Source organism: Mesocricetus auratus, unplaced genomic scaffold (genome assembly GCF_017639785.1).
Source record: "Mesocricetus auratus isolate SY011 unplaced genomic scaffold, BCM_Maur_2.0 Super-Scaffold_100676, whole genome shotgun sequence".
Taxonomy (NCBI): domain Eukaryota; kingdom Metazoa; phylum Chordata; class Mammalia; order Rodentia; family Cricetidae; genus Mesocricetus; species Mesocricetus auratus.
This window is the reverse complement of record NW_024429266.1, coordinates 179,203,384-179,226,917: the sequence shown is the minus strand read 5'-3', so window position 1 is coordinate 179,226,917 and position 23,534 is coordinate 179,203,384. Positions and strand designations below refer to the sequence as shown.

The 23,534-nt window shown below is 47.0% G+C and overlaps 1 protein-coding gene across 37 annotated transcripts in view; it reads left to right on the top strand.

Moving 5' to 3' along the window:
• The first annotated feature begins 8,681 nt into the window (after positions 1 to 8,681).
• The window catches only part of Cacna1c (calcium voltage-gated channel subunit alpha1 C), a 551,969-nt gene continuing 537,116 nt past the window's right edge, over positions 8,682 to 23,534 (top strand). For 28 of the 37 annotated variants that reach the window (XM_021224778.2, XM_013110327.3, XM_013110330.3 and 25 more), the window contains exon 1: positions 8,683 to 9,361. In XM_021224778.2, coding sequence (XP_021080437.1) covers positions 9,313 to 9,361 — 49 coding nt within the window. In that variant the 5' untranslated portion in view covers positions 8,683 to 9,312. Of the gene's footprint in view, positions 9,362 to 23,534 lie in introns of all 37 variants that reach the window. The other 9 variants (XM_013110334.3, XM_040739165.1, XM_040739170.1 and 6 more) reach the window with 2 other exon arrangements.

The following is a 23,534-nucleotide window of genomic DNA, read 5'->3' as shown; positions in this document are numbered from 1 at the left end:
ATAAATGCTTATACATGATGCAATTTCCAGTGCTTTGACAGTTTAAGGTAATGTATCATTTGTCAAAAGTTTCCAATGCAATGTAGCGCCATAGCTGCCTGATAGCATTTGGTGGCAGTTTGAATTGAGAATGTCCTCTATTGGTTCAGGCATTTGAGTACTTGGTCCTCAGTTGGTGGCATCAACTGGGAAGTTTTAGGAGGTGTGACCTTGATGGGGGAAGTATGTCTCTGGGGACCCTGCTTTGACAGCACGCAGCCCCCCTTCCCATTTGTTCTTACTGCTTAGCGCTTGCTGTAACGATGTGACCTCAGCTTCCTGTTCCCATCCCGAAGCCTGCTGCTTGCTGCCATGCTTTCTCACCATGATGGACTCCTATCCCCTGGAACCATAATCCAAAATAAACCCTCTTCCTCCCGAGTTGCTTCTGGTCATGGCGCTTAATCACTGCAACAGAAAAGTAACTAACACACCTTTTGTCATCCTTTTCAAAAATACATAAAGCCCTGTGTTGGTAGTCAAAGATGTTGCATCATTTCCTTTTCTCCTTGGAGATACACTTCACTTCTTCCTTAAAAATAACCTTATTAAGCCGGGCGGTGGTGGCACACGCCTTTAATCCCAGCACTCGGGAGGCAGAGGCAGGCGGATCTCTGTGAGTTCAAGGCCAGGCTGGACCGACAGCCTCCAAAACAATACAGAGAAACCCTGTCTCGTAAAACCAAAAAAACCTTATTATTATTATTATTATTATTATTATTATTATTATTATTATTAGTGTGTGTGTGTGTGTGTTTGAAAATCTTTCATTGACCATGGCATCATATTGCATCAACAAGAGGTAGAGAAATTGAAATTAACTGTCTTTCTGTGACCATAAGGTTCCCTGTTACAGTTTTTGCATTCAATATTTTTTCAATTTTTTTGTTTTGTTTTTTGAGACAGGGTTTCTCTGTGGCTTTGGAGGCTGTCCTGGAACTAGCTCCTGTAGACCAGGCTGGTCTTGAACTCAGAGATCCACCTGCCTCTGCCTCCTGAGTGCTGGGATTAAAGGCATGTACCACCAATGCCCAGCTTCTTTCAATATTTTTTATACTTAAAAATTAAAATGCATGCTGGGTGGTGGTAGTGTACATTTTTAATTCTAGCACTTGGAAGGCAAAGGCAGGTAGATCTCTGAGTTTGAGGCCAGCCTGATCTTCAGAGAGAGTTCCAGTACAGCTAAGGCTACATAGAGAAACCCTGTTTTGAAAAAAAAAGAATACATGGATTAAAAACATGTATGTATGTGTATCTAATGATCATGACAATTAACATTTCCATTTCCATTTCCTCAAACATTTATAATTTCCATGTGTTGGAAATCTCTGAACTCTTCTGGTTATTTTGGGATATGTTATTAATTCTAGACTGTTAATTACATTGCTGAGCTATACGGCAGTAGAACAAATTCCATTCATCTACTTACCTGCATCTTGGTAACTCTTATTTAACCTTCCTTCTCCTTCCTCCCTCTCTTCTTCTTAATCTCTAGTGACCACTGTCTCATTACAGAAATTATTAATGCATAATTGAGCAAAACAATGTACTCACATTATGAGCTCTTAAAAGTAATTAAAATCATATTGGAAATACACCCTTTGGAAAGATAGATAATTGAAGGAGTGTGGTGTCTGGTTACAGAGGCTTTCTGGATCCCCACATGTCAATGCATTCCTGGCGGGTGTCCATCTACAGGAGGATGCTGGTAAAAGGCAGTAGCAGAGACATGCCCATGAGAGAAAGAGAGACAGCAAGAAGGTTCTGGTCTCCTTTGGTTGTCCTCTCTGGACTAAGATGGAATACATATAAATGCTGGTGTCTGCAAATGGATTCAACATATGCCAAGGGGGCTTGAAGGGGCTCTAAACCACCTAGCTATGCAGGTCCACATCGGAGACTGGTGACATAGTCTTGCTTCTTCCATTTGCGAGTAGTTGGCATAGCTACTTCACAGAAACAGAGACCTAAGTGTGTCTGTGTTGTCAGCAGGCTTTAAGAGGCAAGAGCATTTTGCTTTTTTATTTTTATACAGTAGAATAAGTTGTAATGGATTGCTACTAATTTACCTAAAACAAATAAAGACTCACACGCTGAAAAATTAGATGAATATTCTGTCTGTGCCACTATCGCAAGATTGTTAGGGTTACAACCCATCCTCTTCTGAGGACCAATTGACTGACACTTCACTGATTGGAATGGAAGTCAATTTAACAAGGGCAACTTCTCAAATCCTCATTGCATGCTGGTCACACACAGAGAGCTGTTGTTTTATTCCAGTCTGCTGGTCAAAAAGGGCATGTTATACTATGACAATGACTTCCAGATTCCTGGGGCTTCATATAATAATTGCGATTTTAAACTTTTTAATTTAAATTTTTATAATTTTGAGAATTTCACATTTGAGTGATACATATTACATATGTATTTTAAGTATACATATGTTTCCTTCTGATTTTGTCAAACATTCTTAGTGTTATCTCTCCATTCCTTTCCCCACCCTGTATAAAGCAACCCCCCCAGCATCTGCATCCTACAATTACACTCTACACCCAGAACCAGCTGGTGAGCGGTCCATAAAGTCACCACGGGGTTCCAGATTGATGGATGCTTCTCGATTTGTAGCTATACCATTTGAATTTCATGGCAGAAGAAGAGACAGTAGGATTGCATTTTTTAAAAAGCAACCTTGGGGCTGGAGAGATGGCTCAATGGTTAAGAACACTAACTGTTCTTCCAGAGGACCTGGGTTCAATTCCTAGAACCCACATGGTAGCTCATAACCATCTATAATTCCAGTCCCAGGGGCTCCATCACTCTCTTCTGGTACCAAAAGGCACTGCATGCACGTGGTGCAGAGACACACACACAGGCAAGACATCCAGACACATACAATTAAAAAAATCTCAAAAATTAAAACATAAATAAGACATTTAAAAGTAACTGTACTGAAAGTTACACCTGTCACTTCTACTGACATTTTATTAGTCAGAACTTGTCCAAAAGATGTATCCAAAAGATAGAGTGGCTGGGAAGTGCCCCAAGTGGCATTTTATAAAGAGTATTGGTCACTTCAGGGAAAAATGATCACTAAGAGTTGTTTAATAATCATTCAATAGAGTTATATTAATTGCAAAAATGATTAAATAAGTTGAACAAGCATGAGTGAGTATGCTGGCTCTATTGACAACTCAATTAAGTCATAATGTATATGCAATATATATATATATTTGTGTGTATGTGTGTGTGTGTGTGTGAGTGCGTGCATAAGAAACAGCTTCAGTTGAGTTTCCTATGGTTTACAGGGCTCATAGGTATTAGATGTGAGCTGCAGAGGAATGAGAATGAAGGGCTATTAGCATAGGTCCGAGTATGTGGTGGTTGAGTGATGGTCTGCCCAAATGCAAGCCTGTATCCTAATACACAGAACATGTGGGTGTAACTTGGGAAAAGGGTCTTTGCAGATGTAGCTACTTTAAGGATCTTGAGATGAAGAAATCAACTTGAATCATCCAACGACCCTTACTTAAATCCAATAGCAAGTGTCTTTATTAGAGTGCAGCGGGAGGAGATTTGGCAGTTAAGGGAGACAGCGATGTGACCACAGAGTCATGTGGCCACGAGGCAAGGATTACTGCTGACCACCAGAAGCTAGAAGAAAAGAAGAATGTGTCTTTCCTAGAGCCCCAGCAGGACACATGACCCTGCCTGGTTTTGAAGCTGTAGTCACCAAAGAAGGAAGAATACATTACTGTTGTTTGAACCTCCTGACTAGTGACAACTTTGTATAAAAGCCCTGGGAAAGGGCTGGAGAGATGACTCAGAGGTTAAGGACACTGGCTGCTCTTCCAGAGGTTCTGAGTTCAAATCCCAGCACCCACATGGTGGCTTATAACCATCTATAGTGAGTTCTGGTGCTCTCTTCTGGCCTGCAGGCATACATGGAGGCAGAGTGTTGTATACATAACAAATAAATAAATACAATCTTTAAAAAAAGGTAATTCTGAAAAAGAAGGCCCTGGCAGCTAAGTTGACCAGTGGATGACTCCACAGTGCTACTTCCAGGTCCTGACCTCAGACAGAGTATGCTCTAGGGACCCTTAGCAGAAGAAAGCAGCCCGTGGACCCTCCTGAGGCCTCCTTCCTTTGCTCGTTACCTGATTTCAGACTCCCACTCTCATACACAGACTCTCATGAACTATGGGTTAAGTAACAAGACGTCGTCTGAGAAGACTGGTGTTAGATGGTACTCCCTACCTCCTTGCCAGTAGCACTCTGACACAAGCAGAGTGATTGATGCTTAGCCAGGCACTTGGGTGAATGAGGACCTAACAGTACATGTGGGCTTGAATCACTGTTCAGGGAATGTTTCAGGATTTTTGGTCTTGTTGCTGTGACAAAACATCTGGCAAAGACAATTTAAGGGAGGGGAGATTTGTTTTGATTCACAGACTGAGTGTACAGTCCATCACGGTGGGTGAGGCGTGGCTGTAGGAGCTTGAGGCTGCCAATCACAGCATCAGCAGTCAGGGAGCAGAGTGAGGAACCCTGCTCCTCTAGCCTCCTTTTTACTCAGTTAGGCTTCCCCAGCACACAGAATGGAGAGGTCCACACTTAAGATGGGTCTTTTCCACATCAATTAACCTAAATGAATCAATCCTTCACAGGCACATGTAGAGGATTATGTCCTATGCAATGAACTTCTGTCAAGTTGACAAAATTCCCATCCAAGGGAATTTCTGCAGGTGTGTGGTAATGTGAGGGTTAAGTGGTTGTCGGGTGGGCAGAGGGCACTTTGGGACTTAGCTTTTGGCAAGGCAATGGGCCCCAGGTTCCTGTGACTGGGATGTAGCTGCCTACAAACTAGAGTGTCTGCTTGGTAGCCTGGCTCCCACACTTATGGTCAGATAAGAAGAAAGATGAAGAAAAACTTTCCTATTCTTCTAGCTGCCCAAGGGAGTTACCACCAGTATTTTGGTGGGGCCCTCTATTGTCTTTTTCCTAATTCAAGAATCCACATCTTAAAAAAAAGAGAGAACCATGCATTATATGATATTTTGTAACTTTTTTCTCATCACTAATATTTCTCTGTAGTATCATTTGCACCAGTTGGATTTTCTTACGTTGATCTGCCCTAGTTTATATGTGGAATGGCTAAGAGCCCTTGACCTCTCGGGGGTCAAACCCCACACTTACTGTCTATGAAAACATGAGCAAGTGGACAAATCTTTCTGTCTATGGTTTTCTCCCTTGTAATGTGGGAACAGAAATACTTCACAGGGCTATGCTAAAAATCAAGCAACTTCACATGTATGAGACAGAAAGACACAAATAATTTTGAAATATTATTGTTTAACCAAAATTTTGTTAGATTATTTTCATGTTTTCCCAGACACATAAATACACTGCAGTGAAGAATTTATTCATGGAGCTCTTGTTTGCAAAGGAAGTTATTTGTGCTCACGAAGTAGAATCTTACCCAGAGTAAGCCATACCTTAGTAGACTTTGAGTGTCCATATGTACAAAGCACCATGTAGAGGAGGGAGCACTGTTCACTTACTTAAGATGTAAGAAGTGTGTGTGCCTGCATGAGTGCGTGCCTGCATGAGTGTGTGTGTGTGTGTGTGTGTGTGTGTGTGAGAGAGAGAGAGAGAGAGAGAGAGAGAGAGAGAGAGGGGGGTTGGCATGCATGGCATGTGCACAGGTCCAATGTTATGTGGCAGGCATGGCATAGGGAAAGACTTGGGGAGCAGGAGGAGAAGAGAGAAGACTTGTAGTTAGGGTCAAAGCAGTCAGAGAAGGAGAGGCAGGCTGATGCTTCTGCTCCTGCCACCTCCCACATCCCCACATCACAATTCTAAATGGTCTCTGATGGGTGGAGAATTTGTTACCTTGCAGAAGAACATTCAGGGCTGGGTTCCAAAGTTAGAAAGTGGGATATGGGCATATTTTGGAGACCAAATATTTAGGAGATAACCTTTTCTGGGAAGTGAAAAGTGAGGCAGCCTGGGGGTAATGCTTGCCTGTTAGGGTTCTACATTGCCTTCTTATGGAAAAGTCAGGCTGTCAATCAAACCTGTGGTGCCCCCAACACACAAGTGCTCGGTTCTCAAGTCCACAGTATTTTGTGAAATACATTTTGCAGTCAGTTCTTACCCCTTGCCATGTCACCCTTGGCCATCCTCTCAGCAGAGAGCAGGATAATACAAGAAACATGAATTTGGTATCAGGTTCTTCTGGACTAAGTCCCAGTTGGGTGCCCCTGGCCATGGAACATGAGTTTTAGTTTCCCTTGTCTGTAAAATAGGGACAATAATTCCTACCTTATGATGTAGCAGTGAACATTCAGCAAGGCAATGCCTCTAGAGCATTACTCCATGGCTGGCACAGAGGATGTGACAACATTAGGCATCACTCTTCTTTTGCCACAGGATGCAATGGGAATGCAAACCGATTTTATTAATGGCTTATGCAATCAGCTACTCTCAGCCTTGAAATGCAGTCCAATAATCTCCCCCAAATGGTACTGTGTAATTTCTAATTCTCTTTCTTACACTGGAGATTGAAAGTTGGGTAATGGCATACCAGGATGGCAAAGGTATAGCCCTTATAACAATAACAGCAACAACAAACAATTAGATCACTATTGACATAGAATCAAGATGATAGAATTTAATATCTTCCTGGTGGGATCTTGCATTTTAATTTTGTGCCAAAGGAACCAACTGAACAAAGGAAAATGAGGAGTGGTAAGGTTTTAGGTCTCAAGCGGTGGCCAGGGAGACAATTTGAGATGATGTAGCTAGTGGTACTCCTGAAACTCTTCATTCATTCATTCATTCATTCATTCATTCATTCATTCACTCAACGTGAATGTATTGGGTACCTGCTACCTGCCATACATCGCTCTACGCACTGTTGAACAAAATGGACAAGACATCTGCCTTTGAGCAACTCTGAGGGCGGGGGTGGAGGGGGGCCTGACAGAGAAGAGGGAGAGAAAACAAAATAACAAAAAGTTGAACTATGCACTGTTATCCAGGGAAGAAGTACGACGTAAGAAGAAGAGTATAGGGAGATGAGAACGGCGGGTGATGGTTGTCAGGCTGCTGTGCTTTTACTCTGGGTGAGAGCAAGACGGGGCCACTGAGGTGAACTCTGAGCAAGGTCTCCAAGGAGTGAAAGCATCTTCTAAAGGTGTCTATGGCAGGAACACTGCAGGAGGTAGGGACAAGTCGAGCTGAGGACAAGAGGTTTGCATGTGCAGGGCGAGGGGACCATTTCAGGTGTGCTTGGAGAAGCAGCAAGGGAAAGCGGTAGGAAACGGTGACGGTAGGCTATTGCGACTTTCACTGAAGTGACAAAGAGGCCACTGCATGGTCTGGGTTAGAACAGCATCATTTTAAGTGGGTTGTTCCAACCGCTGTGGGGAGAACGTACCTGAGAGGAGGGTGACCAAAGAGAACCAGCTGCTGCCGGCTCAGCCCCGGAAGGGGTCACCAGAAAAAGTGAGGAAGGTTACACTGCATTTTGTCTAATGTGGATGCCGTGATACACTGATGCGAGGCGGTGGGAGAAATCAAGCCAAGACGACTCCAGGGTTCTTACATGAGTAGCTAGAGGGGTCAGCTGAGCTGGGGGATGTGGCTGTGTGAGGAGCAGGCATGGATATATGAGGTTTCATTCCCAAACAGACAGGGCAAGTTGGCTGGCGGATGGTTCAGAAAAAGGTCTAGATGGAAGATTCACAGCTGACAGAGCCCCTTGCTTAAAGCCATGTAGACAGACGACAGGGTCACTTAGGGAACCTGGAGACAGGGAGTGAGGCAGTCTAAGGGCTGCTTGCTATCTAGACCGGGTTTCCCAGTGGTAGGCCCTCCCAGAATGGGCTCACCAGCCCCATCTAGAGGGTCGTGCCTGCAGGAGGTGCTTTGGATAAACTGTGACAGCGGGTGTCAGAGAGAAGTGCTTCATTGCTCCCTGCCAGGGTGGCAGAAATAATTAAGAGAAGTAGGTAAAGGTACACTGGCAGAACACGTGCTCGCCTGCCCCCCAGGAGGGAGCAAACCTGCCGGTATTAATCTGTTCAGACATCTGGGCACCACCGCTGCCTGGCCCACGAGGCTCCGCCTCTTGGGCTCTTTCTCTCTCCCCGCCCATCTGCCCATCCTCGCCAGTATGTGTCACTTCTACAACCGCTCTGATTGTAATTGATCAACAGAATCCCGGTTCCTTTTGCCGTTTCGTTCGGTCGACGTGAAAGAGGCCGGGGAGTTGGGCACATTGTATTCCGTGGTCCCGGGATTCCCCTCCCAGGCCTTGCTGGCGTGGCGGTACCCCCCCTTGCTCCCCGGCCCCCCCATCCCCGGGACGCGCGGGAGCCGCGGGGGGCCTCGGGAGGGTGGGGGGTCGGCAGGCCGAGGCCCGGCGCCTGGAGGTGTGTCCGCGCCCGGGCTCGCTCCCCGCCGTCTCGCAGCCAGGGCTTCTCGCGTGGCGCCGCCGCTCCACTCGGGCTCCGGTCCCCGCCGCGCGCCGCCGCCACATCTGGAAGCGTTCAGCGCGTCTGCTCCGGCGCGCCGGGCGGGCGGGCGGGCGGGCGGGCGCGGGCAGGGGCGGGCGCGGGCGCGGCGGGGCTGGAGGGAGGAGGGAGGCCGCGCCGCGCTCTCGCGCCCGGTGTCTCCCTCTCGCTGCCTCTGCAGAAACAGCTCCCTGCCAGAACGGCGCTCGGCGCGGCGCGGCCCGGAGCGGCGGCGGCGCTTCCCGAGGGCTCGCCCTCAGGTGTTCGCGGCTGCTGTCGCCGAAGAACGCGGCTCGGGGCCTCTCGGCGATCGCCCTGGGCGGGCCGGAGACGCCTTGGCCCCCTGGCGGCTCGGGGTCCACCCCGCGCCGCGGGCCCGCCGCTCTCCCTCGCCTCGCCTTTGCGCCTCTTCTCGCTCTGCCTCTCCATTTATTATTATTATTTTTTTCCAATGGTGTAGCCGCCAGAGGTGCGGTGCTAAATTCTTGGAAGGGGCCCGGATGTACTGAGGATGCATTACAATCTCACGAAAGGAGGCGGTAGTGGAAAGCAGCAGTTTTTGGTGTTTGGTGCAATAATGGGGATCAGGTAATCACCCGAAGGGAGCAAGAAACACTGCGGATCCACGGCTTCCTCGATTTGCGCGAAAGCCGCCGGCGGCCTCGGAGGAGGAGGGATTCAGCCAGACCCGCTCGCGGCTGTTGCTGCATTTCTTCCTCTTTGTGGCTTCTCCTTTCCAAGCAGTTTTTGGCCAATGGTCAATGAAAACACGAGGATGTACGTTCCAGAGGAAAACCATCAAGGTAAGCGGGACCCCATCGCCGCACCCGGCTCGCCCGTGCTGCCCACGGCGGGTCCCTGTGGAGCGGCCCGCGCCGCGTGCGCGAGGGGCGCCAACGCCGCGCGCGGGAGCCCGCGGGAGCCGGCCGAGCCGCCGTGCGAGCCGGAGCGGAAAATTCCCGCCCCTCCCCCTCCGCGGCCCGGCTTCTTCGGAGCATGTGGTTCCCATGAAAATCCCGGGCGAGGGGGAAAGTTCCCCAAGTGTCGGCGCTGCCTGGATTTCTCGCCGGTGCCTCGAAAGCCGGCCGGCCCGGCCGCGGCCAGCTGGGGAGCGGCGTCGTCGGGGTCCCTCGCTCTGTCGGGGCGCGGCAGGGAACGCGCGCGGGCGCGCACCCCGCGGAGACCAGCCCCGCGCCGGTGGCCCCCCAGGCTGCCCCGCGTCCACTCTTCCCGGCGCCACTTCCTCAGTCAGTGCGCTCCGGGTCGCGGGTGGGGGTGGGGGCGGGGGCTGCAGCTGTGCGTCTCAGCGCGCCTCCTCTCTCCATCTCTGCTCCTTGGCTCCTCAACACCGCCCACCTCTCCATTGCCAGTGACCCCGAGCGAGCCCACGCCAGGTGTGTGATTGTTGGCACTCCTGTGTGGACTCGCACCTGAGGATGGAAGCGGCTGGAACGCCCGGTGATGTGTGGGCTTCGCTTTTTTTCATGTTTTCAGAGAATCACGAAAGGGTGTGACTAGCTCTGAGGCTCCATACTTAGTGTTCTCTAAGCATCTCCATGCTGGGCATCAAGTGTCTCCAGCTCCCCCTCTGATGGTGAAAGGCTTTCAGGTAACTCCCCACTTCCTGGAAACTTTCTCCCTCTCCTCCTCAATTCCCATCGACAAGTTATTATTTGACATTGCTCAGTGATTAAGGTGATCAAGCTGAAGTGTCTTGTAGTCTTCTCAGGATGCCCTTTGCACAGCCTCTCTGCCCCCTTATCGTTCTTCCACATCGTGTCTCTCCCTGCCTTGCCAGGGTACTTCCTAGTGACTCTCCACAGCCCAGCTTTGTAGAAGTAGTCGCCAGGCCCGGTGTCCAGCCCCTTCCTTTCTCCCTTTCATCACATTTGGGGACAGGGCCATTGCCTTTGCGGATTAGTGCTGCTCTACTGCCTGGTCTTCATCCAGAAGCTGATTTGGGGCACGCCGTCTGTCTTTCTGCTTCCCATCTTGGGTGGCAGCGTTGGGGTTTTGGCCTCCTTAAGAAGAAAGACTTTCCAAGGGTGGTGGATACTGGTCTTTGATGCCATAAGGGTAACCCCTGTCTCTGAGGTACCCACCCTTCCTCCTTCATCTGTCCTCGGATCCCTCTCCTAGCCGATGGAGTTCTGGGTGGATTAGGAGGAGGAGAGAATGAGACACAAAAGAAAGGGTGGTATTTTCGAGGAGTGGGGGTGGGCTAGATCTCTCAGTCTAAGCAACTTGGCCGAGAGCTCAGGAGTGTTGCCCTAGCTCTTACTACTGAGGGTGAGATGTACTCATAAAGCAGGTATACCCACAGTTGGAAAGGTCTCCAGGAGTGTCAGATGAATCCCTTCTTAGTTTACTTCCTTACTTTGCTTCTTTTCTTTTGCCACTTGGCTTCTCAGCATCATCCCCAGACCCCTTGCAGGGAGCAGACATTAAATGTAGGAGTAGCAACCATACAGGTTCTGGTGAAGGATGTCGGGGAAGAGGAGGGAGCAGTGGCCAGGAACTCTACCTATCCAGCAGGAAGCCAGCAAACACTATAGCAACCTGGACGGTACGCTCCCCCAGAGCTGCAGTGGTTACATAATTCTCAGGAGCACTTTCGCCTCCATCCCTACATGCGGTTGGCTCTTAGGTAAAAGAGCACCGGGGTCCTTGTCCCCCTCTGCCTCCCACCTTCTCTTCCTTGATTGGCTGGGCTTCTGGGAAGGGTTGGAGAAGGTGGCAGAGGTGGGAAGGACAGACCTGGGGGAGTGCGAATATTTACAAGAAAGCAGTGGCTGGCTTAGTAACTCATGATGAAACATAGTTGGGGGCTAGAGTTTCAGAAGGCATAGAGAAGAGGAGCCAACTGATGACCTCAGAACAGCAGCGGTGACCAATCAGAGTGGAGAAGCAAATGAGTTGCCAGGTGGCTGTTTTCTTCTCTCCTGACAGGCTTGGAGGGACTGGTTGCATCTCCTTCCCATGGCTTTTCAGCGGTGTGTGTGCACCTAGGAGCTGTGAGGTTCAGGCGGTGGCGATCACAGACCAGCGCCTTGAAACAACCTGGAAGTTGAGGGAGGGAGGGGCTGTGTCCTCAGACTTCAGGCTGTGCCTTACTTCTGGTGCCCCCAGCAGCACTGGTCCTATTCCAGGCTTCCACTGTTCTGTTCTGATTAGCCAGTGTAGGCTCCAGCTAGCAAGTGAATGTCTTAATATTCAACCATTTAACACAATAACATCAGAATGTCCCCTATCTGCTGGAGACAAGGCAAAGAGGAGGGGAAAACACACTGCTTTTCTTTAAACTACTCAGTGAATAGTAGCTATTTAAAATAAAGTAATAACACAATGACCACAGTTAACTGTTTCAAGTGGTCCAAGACCTGCATGGCTTTCCCCTCAGCTGCTGAAGGTTAGAAGAAGGCTTCACATCAGTTTCTCCATCTCTGCAAGTTACGTGGAGGAAGCTGGAGGAAGGGGGCTTTTTGAGTTCCAAATGCTGCACCTGGGAATGGCTGGGTACAGCATACCAACACACTGGAAGAGAGTCAATAATTATTTATTTCCATAGAAGACAAGTAATGAGGCTTAGCAGATCACATAGGACTTAATGTACCTCACCTTGGGTGTTATGCAAAGGAATGTTACTATAAGGCCTCCTAAGATGGTTTGTGGGGTCTCCCTGCTTTTTTAATCTTCTATTCTGGGAGACCAGAAGCCACAAGGATAACAATGCCTTGTCAACACAGTGGTGAGCCACTAAGGATGCCCCCACCTTGCCCTGGTGCGCTTCTCTTAGTGTCTTGGAAAAGATGTAGGATTCGTTAAATTGCCTCTTCTACCCAAAACTGCTTTGGGTGGGCTCTTCTTTGAATAGGATATGCTAAAGGAGCCCAAGGGGATACCAAATAGAGGCTTTTGAGGCCTTGCTGATCTTTGGATATACTTCATAGTATAAGTAGAAGCTCATTGCAAGGGCTTGGATGCATAATTGACTATAATCTTGCAGGAACAGACTCTTCAGGACCAGCTGTAGATCTGACTTCTGCCTCTCCCAGTAGGTGGCGCTACAGGGCTTAAGAGTCAGGCCATGGTCTCTAGGGCCATGGAGATAAGGAAAGACATTGGGAAGATGGAGAATCTGCTCTCCCATGGCCTGGTGCAGAGGACCTTACAGACCAACATGTGTTTCCATGGCACTATTCACCGGAGGCCTTCCAGAATGAAGAGGCCCCGAGGCCCTCCGTGGATCTTCCCCTTTGGATTGCCTGGCTACATTGCGCTTTCTTACCTCAGACTCCTGTTTACCAGGGATATAGACAGCATCCCACACAGCTGTGAGGGAGCCTTTGCATGGGCAGCTGAACATCATGATCACATGCTGGTTTCCTTCATGAAGGGGGTAATCTAAAAGCTGGTGGGCCCAAGGTGTCCAAGCTAGACAAGCCTGAGGCAACCTGAAGTTGGGAACCTGGGGATGCTGGCCTGTACTCTAGTGGCTCCACAGCACTTTCTTAACTTTGTCAGGGAGAGAATGAAGACAGCTGTGGCACACTTCACAGCTGATTTCTGCCTCAGCTAGCTCCTGTTGGGTGGTGTCAGGAGGGATCTGGAGACCCAGGTAGGAAATCCCTGAGGTCCATTCTGATGCCCAGTGCTATTCTTGATGTTCCCTTCTCTATTTCTGCTTCCCCTGGCTTCTCAGTTGTTCTGGCAGATCCTCTGAGGCCCGAGGAGCCTGGGTGAGAGGGCATGAGAGCGGCTGGCGGTGCTGCTCTCTTCCTTTTACAGTCATCCTGCCCGCCTGCTGTTCCAGCCTTGGGCGATGCAGGGATTACTGGTCCTCAGCCAGCCACAGCAGTTCCTTCTCCTGTCTCCGGAAAAATGAAGACGAGTCTACTCTAGTGCCCACTAACGAAAGCCCCTGGCCCGCTGGGGAAACATGGCCTGAAGACATTAGCAACAAGACTGATTAGCAAAATAATCAGTTTAGTCTGATTTTAGATTCTGTCTTTTCTGCTACTTAAATTAATGTTGGTACTGGAGAGGATAGCATAACTGATTTTTTTTTTGAAAAAAAAAAAAGCATGGGGGGATTGTGTGGGGGATTGTTCAGCAAACTACCAGGTGCTAAATACTTAGCATCATGCTAAACATTCTGCTAATGAAATGACATTTGGAGTCATGGCTATCAGCATTAAAATAATTTAGTAAACACTTGTGTACTGTTCCTCAAGGTTAGGTAGTGAATAAAATAAGTAGTGACAGAATCCCTCCGGGAAAATGAGATGTTTTCAGTGCCATTTCAAAGCCCAGTGCTGAGGCTCCAGCCTGGCCCCGTGTAGATGGAGCAAAACAGAGGGTTGTAGGGGTGAGCTCATATTATCCACGTCTCTACAGGGGGCGTGGCCTCACCCCTACAGAGGGTGGACACAGAGATCTGTGGAACTGAACCCTGCGGATTTGATTGACAGTTGGCTGCAGTTTGTCCATGCCTAGGCGTTGCTGACCCCTGTAGATGCAGGGCAAGGGCCCTCAGCAGACCAGAGCTGCTTCCATCATTTGGAAAGTCTTGGAGGCAGTTGATTGTCATGGCAACAATGAAGTGGGGCTGCCTCTGTGTTGTCCCCCTTTTCTGCTGGCTTTGCTTGTGTTTTCAATGTGTGTTCTGTGGGGCAGGGATCCCAGCAGAATGACTGGGGGTTCAGAGTTACCTCACAGTGTGCAGTTGTGAAAATACTGGTACTTTAGAAAGTCAAGGTCCCAAAATATGACAGAAAGTGACTAATAAGAGGCCCTGGCAACCGTGCTGTCTGTGGGGAGCTTGGGAAGGCCATAGGGGATACAGTTGCTACTTGTGGACTCCTCAGACACTCAACTTGAGAAGGGAGTTAAGGTTCCTTAAGGAGCAAATCTGGACCTCAGCAGCTGAGAGTAAAATGAAGGTTGAAAATAGACCCTTTCTTCCCCAGGGAACCAAAGCAATAGTTATGTTGGCTTTGGGCGGAGGTTAAAGAAAGCAGGGGTTGACTGACAAGAACTTGGCCCCTCTGTCTTTACCCTTCCAAAACCCTACAAAATCAGCATGCTACATTAATTGCTAGATAGTCTTAATGCTCTGTGTGTGTGTGTGTGTGTGTGTGTGTGTGTGTGTGTGCGTGTGTGTGTGTACAGAGGCAGGAGGTAGAATTTCTGTATTCATGCTCTTAGAAGGGCCTGCCAAGCATGGAATAAATGTGATGCTTCTTCAGAGTTTACTTTCTAGGCTCAAAGTATTTAATGGGTAAAGGAACCTCAGGAAAAATTCCCATTTTCATCTGAGAAAATAGAGGCTCCAAAAGGGTCATTTGGGCTGGATGTGACTAGAAACTGTCATAGGCTCTATTCCTTTGCTTTTCTGACCACTCTGGGGGGGGGAGGCAGGAGCCTGCTGTGTAGGGTTTCAGGTTGGGCTTTGTGCAGTGAATCTCTACCTCTCCCTCCTGCCTCCACTTAGGTACTGACTTAAATTAATGTCCGAGGCATTAGATGTTGGGAACAGAGTCGAGAGGGGGTGGGAGCTATCTATCATTGGAAAGGTTTAAAAATAAGTTCTTAAACTGCAGAGTGGAAGTCCATACGTGTCCACAGAAACACAGAATTCAAGATTTTGCACCCCCTTCAAGCTTTTTTCGTTTGTTGATTCCCATTGGGTTGGAGAGGTACAGAGTATCAGAGTTTGAGAAAGCAACACATTGGAGCAATGTTGACAGCATTTCACAAGTGTTGCTGGGGGACTGAGTTACTCCAGAATTTTAGAGATGAAAATGTAAGAGCAAACGAGAGGCTGAGTTAGACGGACTTCTACCTGAATAATTAAGGAATAAATGAAGAGCTAGCTAAGATTGGTCTTGCGTTTTGACACTGAAAGCTCTTCGTGATAGCTGTCAGTCACGGCTGGTCAGTGAGATCCTAGGACTAAGGCGCCATCGGTACTGCTATTCCAACTTGAGGGGCAAGACCTGGGGTGGGGGTAAGGTTACCTTATGGGGCCAGCTGCCATGCTGTCACCTTGTCACAGATACAGTGCATGGTTCCCTGCCTTGAGTTTCAAATCCAAAGCCAAATGGGTCAGTCTTCTGATGCAAGGCTATGTGTAGATGGAAGTGGAACGGATGCTACTTGTTGCTGTGCTCCAGTGTCCAGTTTCCCAGACCTCTTCACCGCTGTCCTGTACAGAGGGACAGATGGCCTACAAAGGAAAACTTGGTTTGAAGAATACCCCCTTGCTTTTGGAAAATGGACCAGTTTTTTTAATGGCAAAAGTTCTGGTTGTTTGTAGATAAAGAGAGGCAGTAGCCTCATATGCTGCTTTAAGGCACTTACCACATAGAAAAGGGCCTAAGTGTCCCATTTTAAGTTGCAGGATTAACTTTTAAATTTCCTAAAATAAAAGCAATCTCATCATGCAAAAGTATGTTGGGAAACTTTTGCATAAACTTTGCACCTTGCACTTCCAGCCTCTGGTCCCAGGATCTGTAGAGCCATTCATGTTTTATTTTAATATAAGGGGAATGCCTGTACTGAAGCATATCAGCCCTTTTATGTTTTAGAAAGGATCAGGAGTGTTACCTAACAGTTAATGAACAGCCAGCATGTCCCAGGTATAATTCTTGGTGTGTCACAAGCTTATGCTTTGTATAGTTCATCTTTATAATGAGGTGGCTATTCACATTTTCCAAAAAGCTGAAAACTGTGTCTGTTGGGACTTTAAAATAGAGCAAATAAGGTTTGTTCTATTACTTCTCCATTGTCAGTCAGCTCTCAGTTACAAAATATCTGCAATAACCAACTTATAAAGAGGGAAGGTTTCTTTTGCTGCATGGTTTCAGAGGTCTGTTATCTCTGTGGTCTGTTGGCTCAGTTGCTTTGGGGCTGTGGTAAAACAGGACATCATGGTGGGGAGTGTGTGTAGGACCAAAGCTACTTACATCATGGCTATGGGAAGCAAAGAGAAAAGAAGGGGTTAGAGTCCCAATATCCCCCTCAAGGGCAAGTTTCCAGCGACCTAACATCCTCCCACCAGGCCCCACCTCCTAAAGGGTTGGTACCTTCAAGTGTGGCTGAAGGCTGGTAAGCCAGCCTTAAGCACCAAGGCCTTTGGGGACATTTCAGGTCAAAACTATATCACTTCATGTGGGGAAGAATTGAAAGAGAAATCTGCTCCTCACTTTGGGAAAACATCTGTAGCCTCATCGAGCTGTCTTCAGATTTGCTTTTGTTTCTGCTGTGACAGTTGTGGTCTTCTGTAACTGGATATGGGGCCTTTCTCTGACCACGTCTCCATTTATCCGTGTTCTGGCTAATGACCTAGTCCATAGTTCCTGCCAGTCCCCTTTGACTCCTTCAGTTTAATTAGGATTAGTTCTAAGTCCTATGGAAGGGTGGTCTTGTTCTAGCCTGTACTTGGATAGTTCTTGGTGACCTTCTGGGGAAATAGGCACTCTTTACTCTCTCCTAGCCTTCTGATACTTTTGCTTGTCCTTGCCATGAGCACCCAACATCATGAATCATATGTATTTACTTACTTACTTTTGTTTGTTTGTTTGAGACAGGCTGGCCTAGACTTGCTATATAACTGAGGTTAATCTTAAACTCTGGATCCTTCTACTTGTATCTTCCAAATGGGAGAATTACAGGCATGTGCCACTATGCCTGGCTGTTTATTTTTAAATAGTAGCTTTGTTAAGATAATTCACATGATATAACATATATTCATTTAACATGGATTTTAGCGTATTTACAGTTTTGAAAACATCTCCACTATCTAGTTCCCAAACAGTGTCATCTATCTCAAAAGGAAGTCCTGTACCCTCTGGTGGACACACTTCATTCCTGATCTAGACCTTGGTAAACAAGAGTTTACTTTTGTTTCTGGGGCTTTTTCTGCTCTATTGACAGCAATAATAATTCTACAAGTGGAGTTCTTCATGAAGATGATACACAGTAAATATATAGAAATATTGGAATGTTTGTGATAATCTATATGAGTTAAAAGGTAGAGTCTAGATCAATTTGGAGTGGGATTAACAGACACAATCCCAGATGGAAAAGGGCAATGGACACAAACTCCCACCACTAACAAGAAGCTACTGCAGTTCATACCTGCAGGAAAGCGAGGATCCATATTTTTCCAATGAAGTGTCACTGGGTATATCAGCCACACTCTATGCCTAGGAGTAGTTGGCCAGTGCAAAACAGACATGTGTATGTGTGTGTGTGTGCATGTGTGCATGTGTGCATGTGATTTTGTTTTGAGTTGGCTTAGTGTTATTTCTTTGAGGGTTTCTATTTTTGGTTGTTTATTTTTGATTTTCATTTTTTTTGTTTGAGAAAGAGAAAGAGGAGTTTGGTAGGTAGAGAGGTGGGGAGGATCTGAAAGGAGCAGGGAATGGGGAAAGAAAATGACCAAAATATGTTCAGTGAAAAAATTAAAACTGCAAAGATAATAAGGCGAGTTTGTGTGTCAATAATGCGAGGTCTGTGAGACTTACAGATTACTATGATCTTTTAAAATCTACAGTGTGAAGTCTGTTCTGGTGTGCAAGCACATGTACAACGTAGAGGTACGAAACCCAGCAGCATTGACTGTATTCACAATGCTGTGTAATCATCACTATCCCAAAATGTCTTCATTAGGCATATCTCCCTATGCCCCAACTCCTTCCCTTAGTCTGATAACATTTAAGCAACTTTTTCTCTGTATGAATTTGCCTCTTCTAGATACTTCCTGTAAGTTTGTTTTGTATCTGGCTGGCTTGCTTAGCAAAGTGTCTTCAAGGTTCAACCATGCCGTGGCATGTGCCAGACTCCATCCTTTCTTTTTCCTGAATACTCCTTCCTAAGCCCATCCCAGTTCCTTTATCTCCTCTTCTGTTGGTTACTTAGATGTTTCCATTTGTGGATGTTGTTATAATGCCATGCTATAAGTTGTTGAAACACAGGCACATACTTGATTTCCCTTGGGTCTGAACTGTAAACATAATTGTGATGGCCATCTCCTAATTGGCTCAACAAGCTTGATTCCCTTTGGGTGAGATATGGCCTTAGGAAATTCCACTGTTTCAGGAGTGAGGGTCCAGTTTACCATTGGGTGCCCTACCCCCATAGCCGAGATTCGACACATTGAGTGTTTGACAGTTAAGCAGCTGCTTTCTGTTGAAGACTGGCTATCTCTGCTCAAATCCCAAACTAATGGAGATCTCACCTCGAGTTCAACTCTCACTTCCCTGCTCACTGGGCTCTGTAACTCAACAGGAAATGGGTGTTGGCAAGACAAAGCTATTTGATCTGTTTCTGCTCTCTTCCAGTCTTGGTGGATTGTGTGCATCAGTGTTGGCTGAGCAGTGCCATGTGGCCTGGTTCATGAGGGTTGCTGCCTCTAGCCATAACGCTGCTTTTGGGGAGAATAACTTCTCAGGGCTCCTATGTAGTGCATGTCAGCTAAGAACTGGGCAAGGAAGACACGACACCACACACACACACACACACACACACACACACACACACACACACACACACTGATGTGTGTGTTTGTATAGTAGTGGGTCATCAAAAGAGGAAGGCATAAAAGGAGAGAGCAGGGCTCACAGACAAAGGGAAGCAGTGGCATGTGCTGTGGGGTGACGAGCAAGTGACTCTGAAAGTCACTTTTCAAACGTGGGGTAATCATTAAATTGGTCAATTGATTAACCATTAAAACGATTAAGAGTAACCGTTTTACTTGAAAGTAAAAATATACTTAATTGCACTTCGGCCTTTGTGTGCTGAACTTGGATGACAAGGAAGGAAGTACTCATTGCTGTCTTGTCTGTGTTCCTGTGTGTAGAGGTGTGTGAAGACCTGTGTTTGTGGTTTGACCCCCACACTAGTAGACTTTGAGCTCTGCCTTTCCTTCCCTAACTGCTCTTGAGTACAATCTCATCATCTGGCCCTGTTCGGAGTTGGAATATGGGTGCAGTGTTACTTGGGTTTTTCTCGGTTGATGTTCTGGTTGTCCTGTCTAGCTTTAGGAGATATCCTGGGGGTCCAAGTGGATTACTGTGATTCAGAACTCATGTTTGGTCTACATTGGACAGGATCTTACACTTTGGTTTTCAGTTGTTTAAAAGGCAAAACTTTTGACCTATGCCCAGCTGTGTGAAAGAGCAGGAGGTAACCCTTTTGAGGGTAAACTGCCTGTGAAATGTTTCAGAAAATGAGGCATCTCAGACCAGCTGTGATGAAGACAACTCTAAACAGCTCTCCAAGCTTCTCACAGAATGGGATAGTTAGTCATTAGCAAAAGTTACAGGGCATCTGCTTCTTGCACGGCAGCTTGTTTACATGTTCTCAGGCCTCATGGGCTGTAGACATCCCTTCTACTAACAGAGATAAGACATCTACCCACATACACAGACAGACACATACTTTTCAGCTGTGTGAAAATACAGACTAGGCTTGATGTTACAAGAAGGTAAAAGGCTCTTAAAAAGGGTCCAATGACATAGCAATAAGCTGCTCCCTAAGTTCTTATCTTTATTCCCATAGATTAGTGTTATCTCTTAGCCCTCATCAGAGAATCTTCTTTTTATAGGTAGCTGGCAATTGATACAACTGGTCAACCTGCAGAGAATAAGAGACTGTGGAGTGCTCAGTTCTAAACTGGACATCTGTATCATCCTTCTTCCTTCAGAAGTTCAGGGATCATTGAGGAAGAGGGGGTACAAAGATTGTAATAACCAGAAGTAGTTGACATCTTCAGTGACACAGTATTGCCAGACATGGCAGCACCATTACACACATGAACTCACAACTAATGAGACTGCATACACAAGACCTATACATTATCAAGCAAGCCAAAATCTGTGCATGGTTGGAGGAAGTACTCATGAAGTCCTACCCTTAGCTGAGGAGCCATTAGTAATTACAGCTTCTGGAGGTGGGGAGTCAGTCTTCTTCAAGGATTTGGTCCATGAGAGGGTATCCATGCTTCATAGGATGGCCCTATACCCACGAACATATAGGCAGTGCTAAATAGACTTAATGAATTGAATTTTAAGAAGTGTATTAAGTTGGGAGTGAAAAATACTGGTAGGGAGTAGAGGAGCTGTTTGAGGGGAGGAAATAGCATAGTGTATTTTAAAATTTTACTCTTTGGGGGTCCACCATTTAGGTCCCAAATAAATACACTGAGACTTATTTTTACTTGTGAATGAATGCAGGACCTTGTTTGCCTTGTTTCTCTCCAGCTTTCCTAACTTAAATTATCCAATTTCTCTTTAACTACGTTTTGCTTCTGGACTTTTTACCTTTCTTTATTCTATATATCTTTATTTCCTTCTTACTCCATGGATGGCTGTGTGGCTGGCCCCTGGTGTCCTCCTTTCTTCCTTTTCTTGCTCTTGATCTCTTCCCTAGAGTTCTCCTCCCATTTATTCTGTCTGCCTGCCAGCCCTACCCATTTCTCTCTACTATCTAGCTATTGGCTATTCAGCTCTTTATTAGACCAATCAGGTTTTTTAGGCAGGCAGAGTAACATAGCTTCACAGAGTTAAATAAATTCAACATAAATGAATGCAACACAACTTTGTATCATTGAATATTCCACAGGATAATCAACTGTAACACATCTTAAACTAATATTCCACAACATGGTAGCTTTTGTCAGAATGCATCATATGCATGTATGAAATATTCAAACACTAATTAATAAAAAGAAGGATCTGATTGGCCAATTGGGATGATTGGTGACCAGTTGGACAGAATGGGGCAGAGATGACAGGTAGACAACCTGACATAAAGAGCAGTAATGTGTTAATGTGTTTGTGGCACAAACATTGAGTTTTAAAGGGGCTATTCAGGGATGTATACACCAGATGGGAAAGAAGTTGGGGAGAGCATGAAAGAATGACTGTGGAGGGCCCTTGTCTGAGGCTGGAGCATTTGCTCCCATTTGGTAAACAACAGAAAGATGTAGAGTGAGGGATTGCATGACTGAAAGTGAGGCAGGCTAGCCAAGGCTGTGGGTGCAGTCCAGTTCTGAGGCTTTTGGCATTGTCCATGCAGGACAAGAAGGAGGGGTTTCCCCAATGCACAGCCAGAGGAGCCCCTTCATGGACAGAACCCAGCACGTGTGCAGAGTAGAATTCGTTCTAAGAAGGTGATGGTTGATGGGTCTGGGGTGGTGGTTCAGTCAGTAAAGTGCTTGCTGTGTAAATATAAGGACCAGAGTTTGGATCCCCAGCATCCATGTGCATACCCAGTGTAGGAAAATGTGTTTGTAACTTCAGTGAAGGGGACAAGTGGCTTAGAGAGGTGGATCCTTAGAGCCCGTTGATCCATAGAGTCAGATAACTACTCTATCTGAATCAGGGAGTTCTGGGTTAAGTATGAGACTTTGTCTCAGACAGTAAGTTGGAAGGCTGGAGAGATGACTTAGTAGGTGAAGTGCTTGCTATGCAAACATGAGCATCTGAGTTAGGCCTCAACAGGCATATAAAATACTAAGTATGGGGGTGAGTAACTGTAACCTGGCACTTGGGGGAGGTAGACATGAGGATCTCAAGTTTAGCTAGGCATCCTGGCTGGCCAAGCCAATGGGTAAGCTTCAGGATCAGTGAGAAACTCTTGTTACAGAGAGTAAAGTGGAGAATGACACCTGACTTAGCCCTCTCTCTCCACAGGTGCACTAACAGCACATTCCCACGAATAACACACACACACACACACACACACACACACACACACACACACACACATGAGAAGGTGATAGTTGAAGCCATGGGAATGATAAAATTGCTAGAGAGAGAAGAGAGGAAGAATGATGCAGGCTTGCGCTGGAGCCCTTGTTGTTACAGGCTAGGAAGAGGGAGCAGTGGCAGAGATGGTGGCAGTGGTTATGGGGCAGGAAATAGCCTTCCTCCTGCAAGGTCAAGATGGGATGATATTTCAGGCACCAGTCCACTGTCTGCATTGGATGAAGGGGGTGGTGGGGTAGGGTGGTGGGAAAACTCCCTAGATTTGATGATTTGGGTATCATCAGTCGCCTTTAGAGTAGAGATGCTGTCCGGTTTAGCTTCACACTGCTGAGGTGTGGGATGGAATTCCAGAACCTATCTTTCAAGGATTTTGGCTGTTAGTGAGAAGTCATAGGATGGGTGGAAAGGAAGAACAAGGGGCCTGTTGATGAGGAATGCAGACAGCAGTTATGACCAGGAGTGGAAACTTACCCCCAAGAAAGTAGGAAGGGGTCCATGTTCAAACACAGGTATGAGCCATCGAAAGGTGATGAAATACAGAGTGACGTTGCAGGGAGAGCTGAAGCTTGCCCCTCAGGGCCCTCAGGAGGAGTGCTGCATGTGGGGGAGTGGGGCAGATGGAGTGCAGACTGAGGCTGAGGAGGATGAAACAGGCAACAGCCAGAGGGACTTCTAGGGACATCCAGAGAAATCACTAAGGCTTCCCAAGTCCCTGAGAGCGCAGGCTTGTTCTAGAGGCCAGCATTTCCAGAGAAAGGCTTCCCAGTACTGTGTGGCCACATGAGACACGGGTTAGCCAGGCCAAATGGGCAGAAGACTCTGGCTCTTCCAGGAGGCAGGGAAGCTAGAGTCAGTGTAGGAGAATTTGAATGGCTCTGGCCAGGTGAGGTGGCTGGTGGGGTGGAGGGTCACAGAACAGAGAGTGCTGGCAGAGGTTTGGGAGTTTGGGCTACACAGCCTGCCTCTCTTCCCTTGGTCAGGTAGCCCGCCGGCATTCTCCGAGTAAATGTCCAGGACAGGAAGGTTTTTTACTGGGAAACACAGAAACAAGATGACAAGCCTGGATAGCAGGGTGGCTGCAGTTTCAGGAATCTTAACTTCCTCCAAAGGCCACTGTTAAAGGCTGCTCTCTGCTGGTGCTTTGGGGAGGTGGTAGTCCCTTTAAGATGAGGCCTAGTGGGAGGTCTTTGGGCCATTGGAG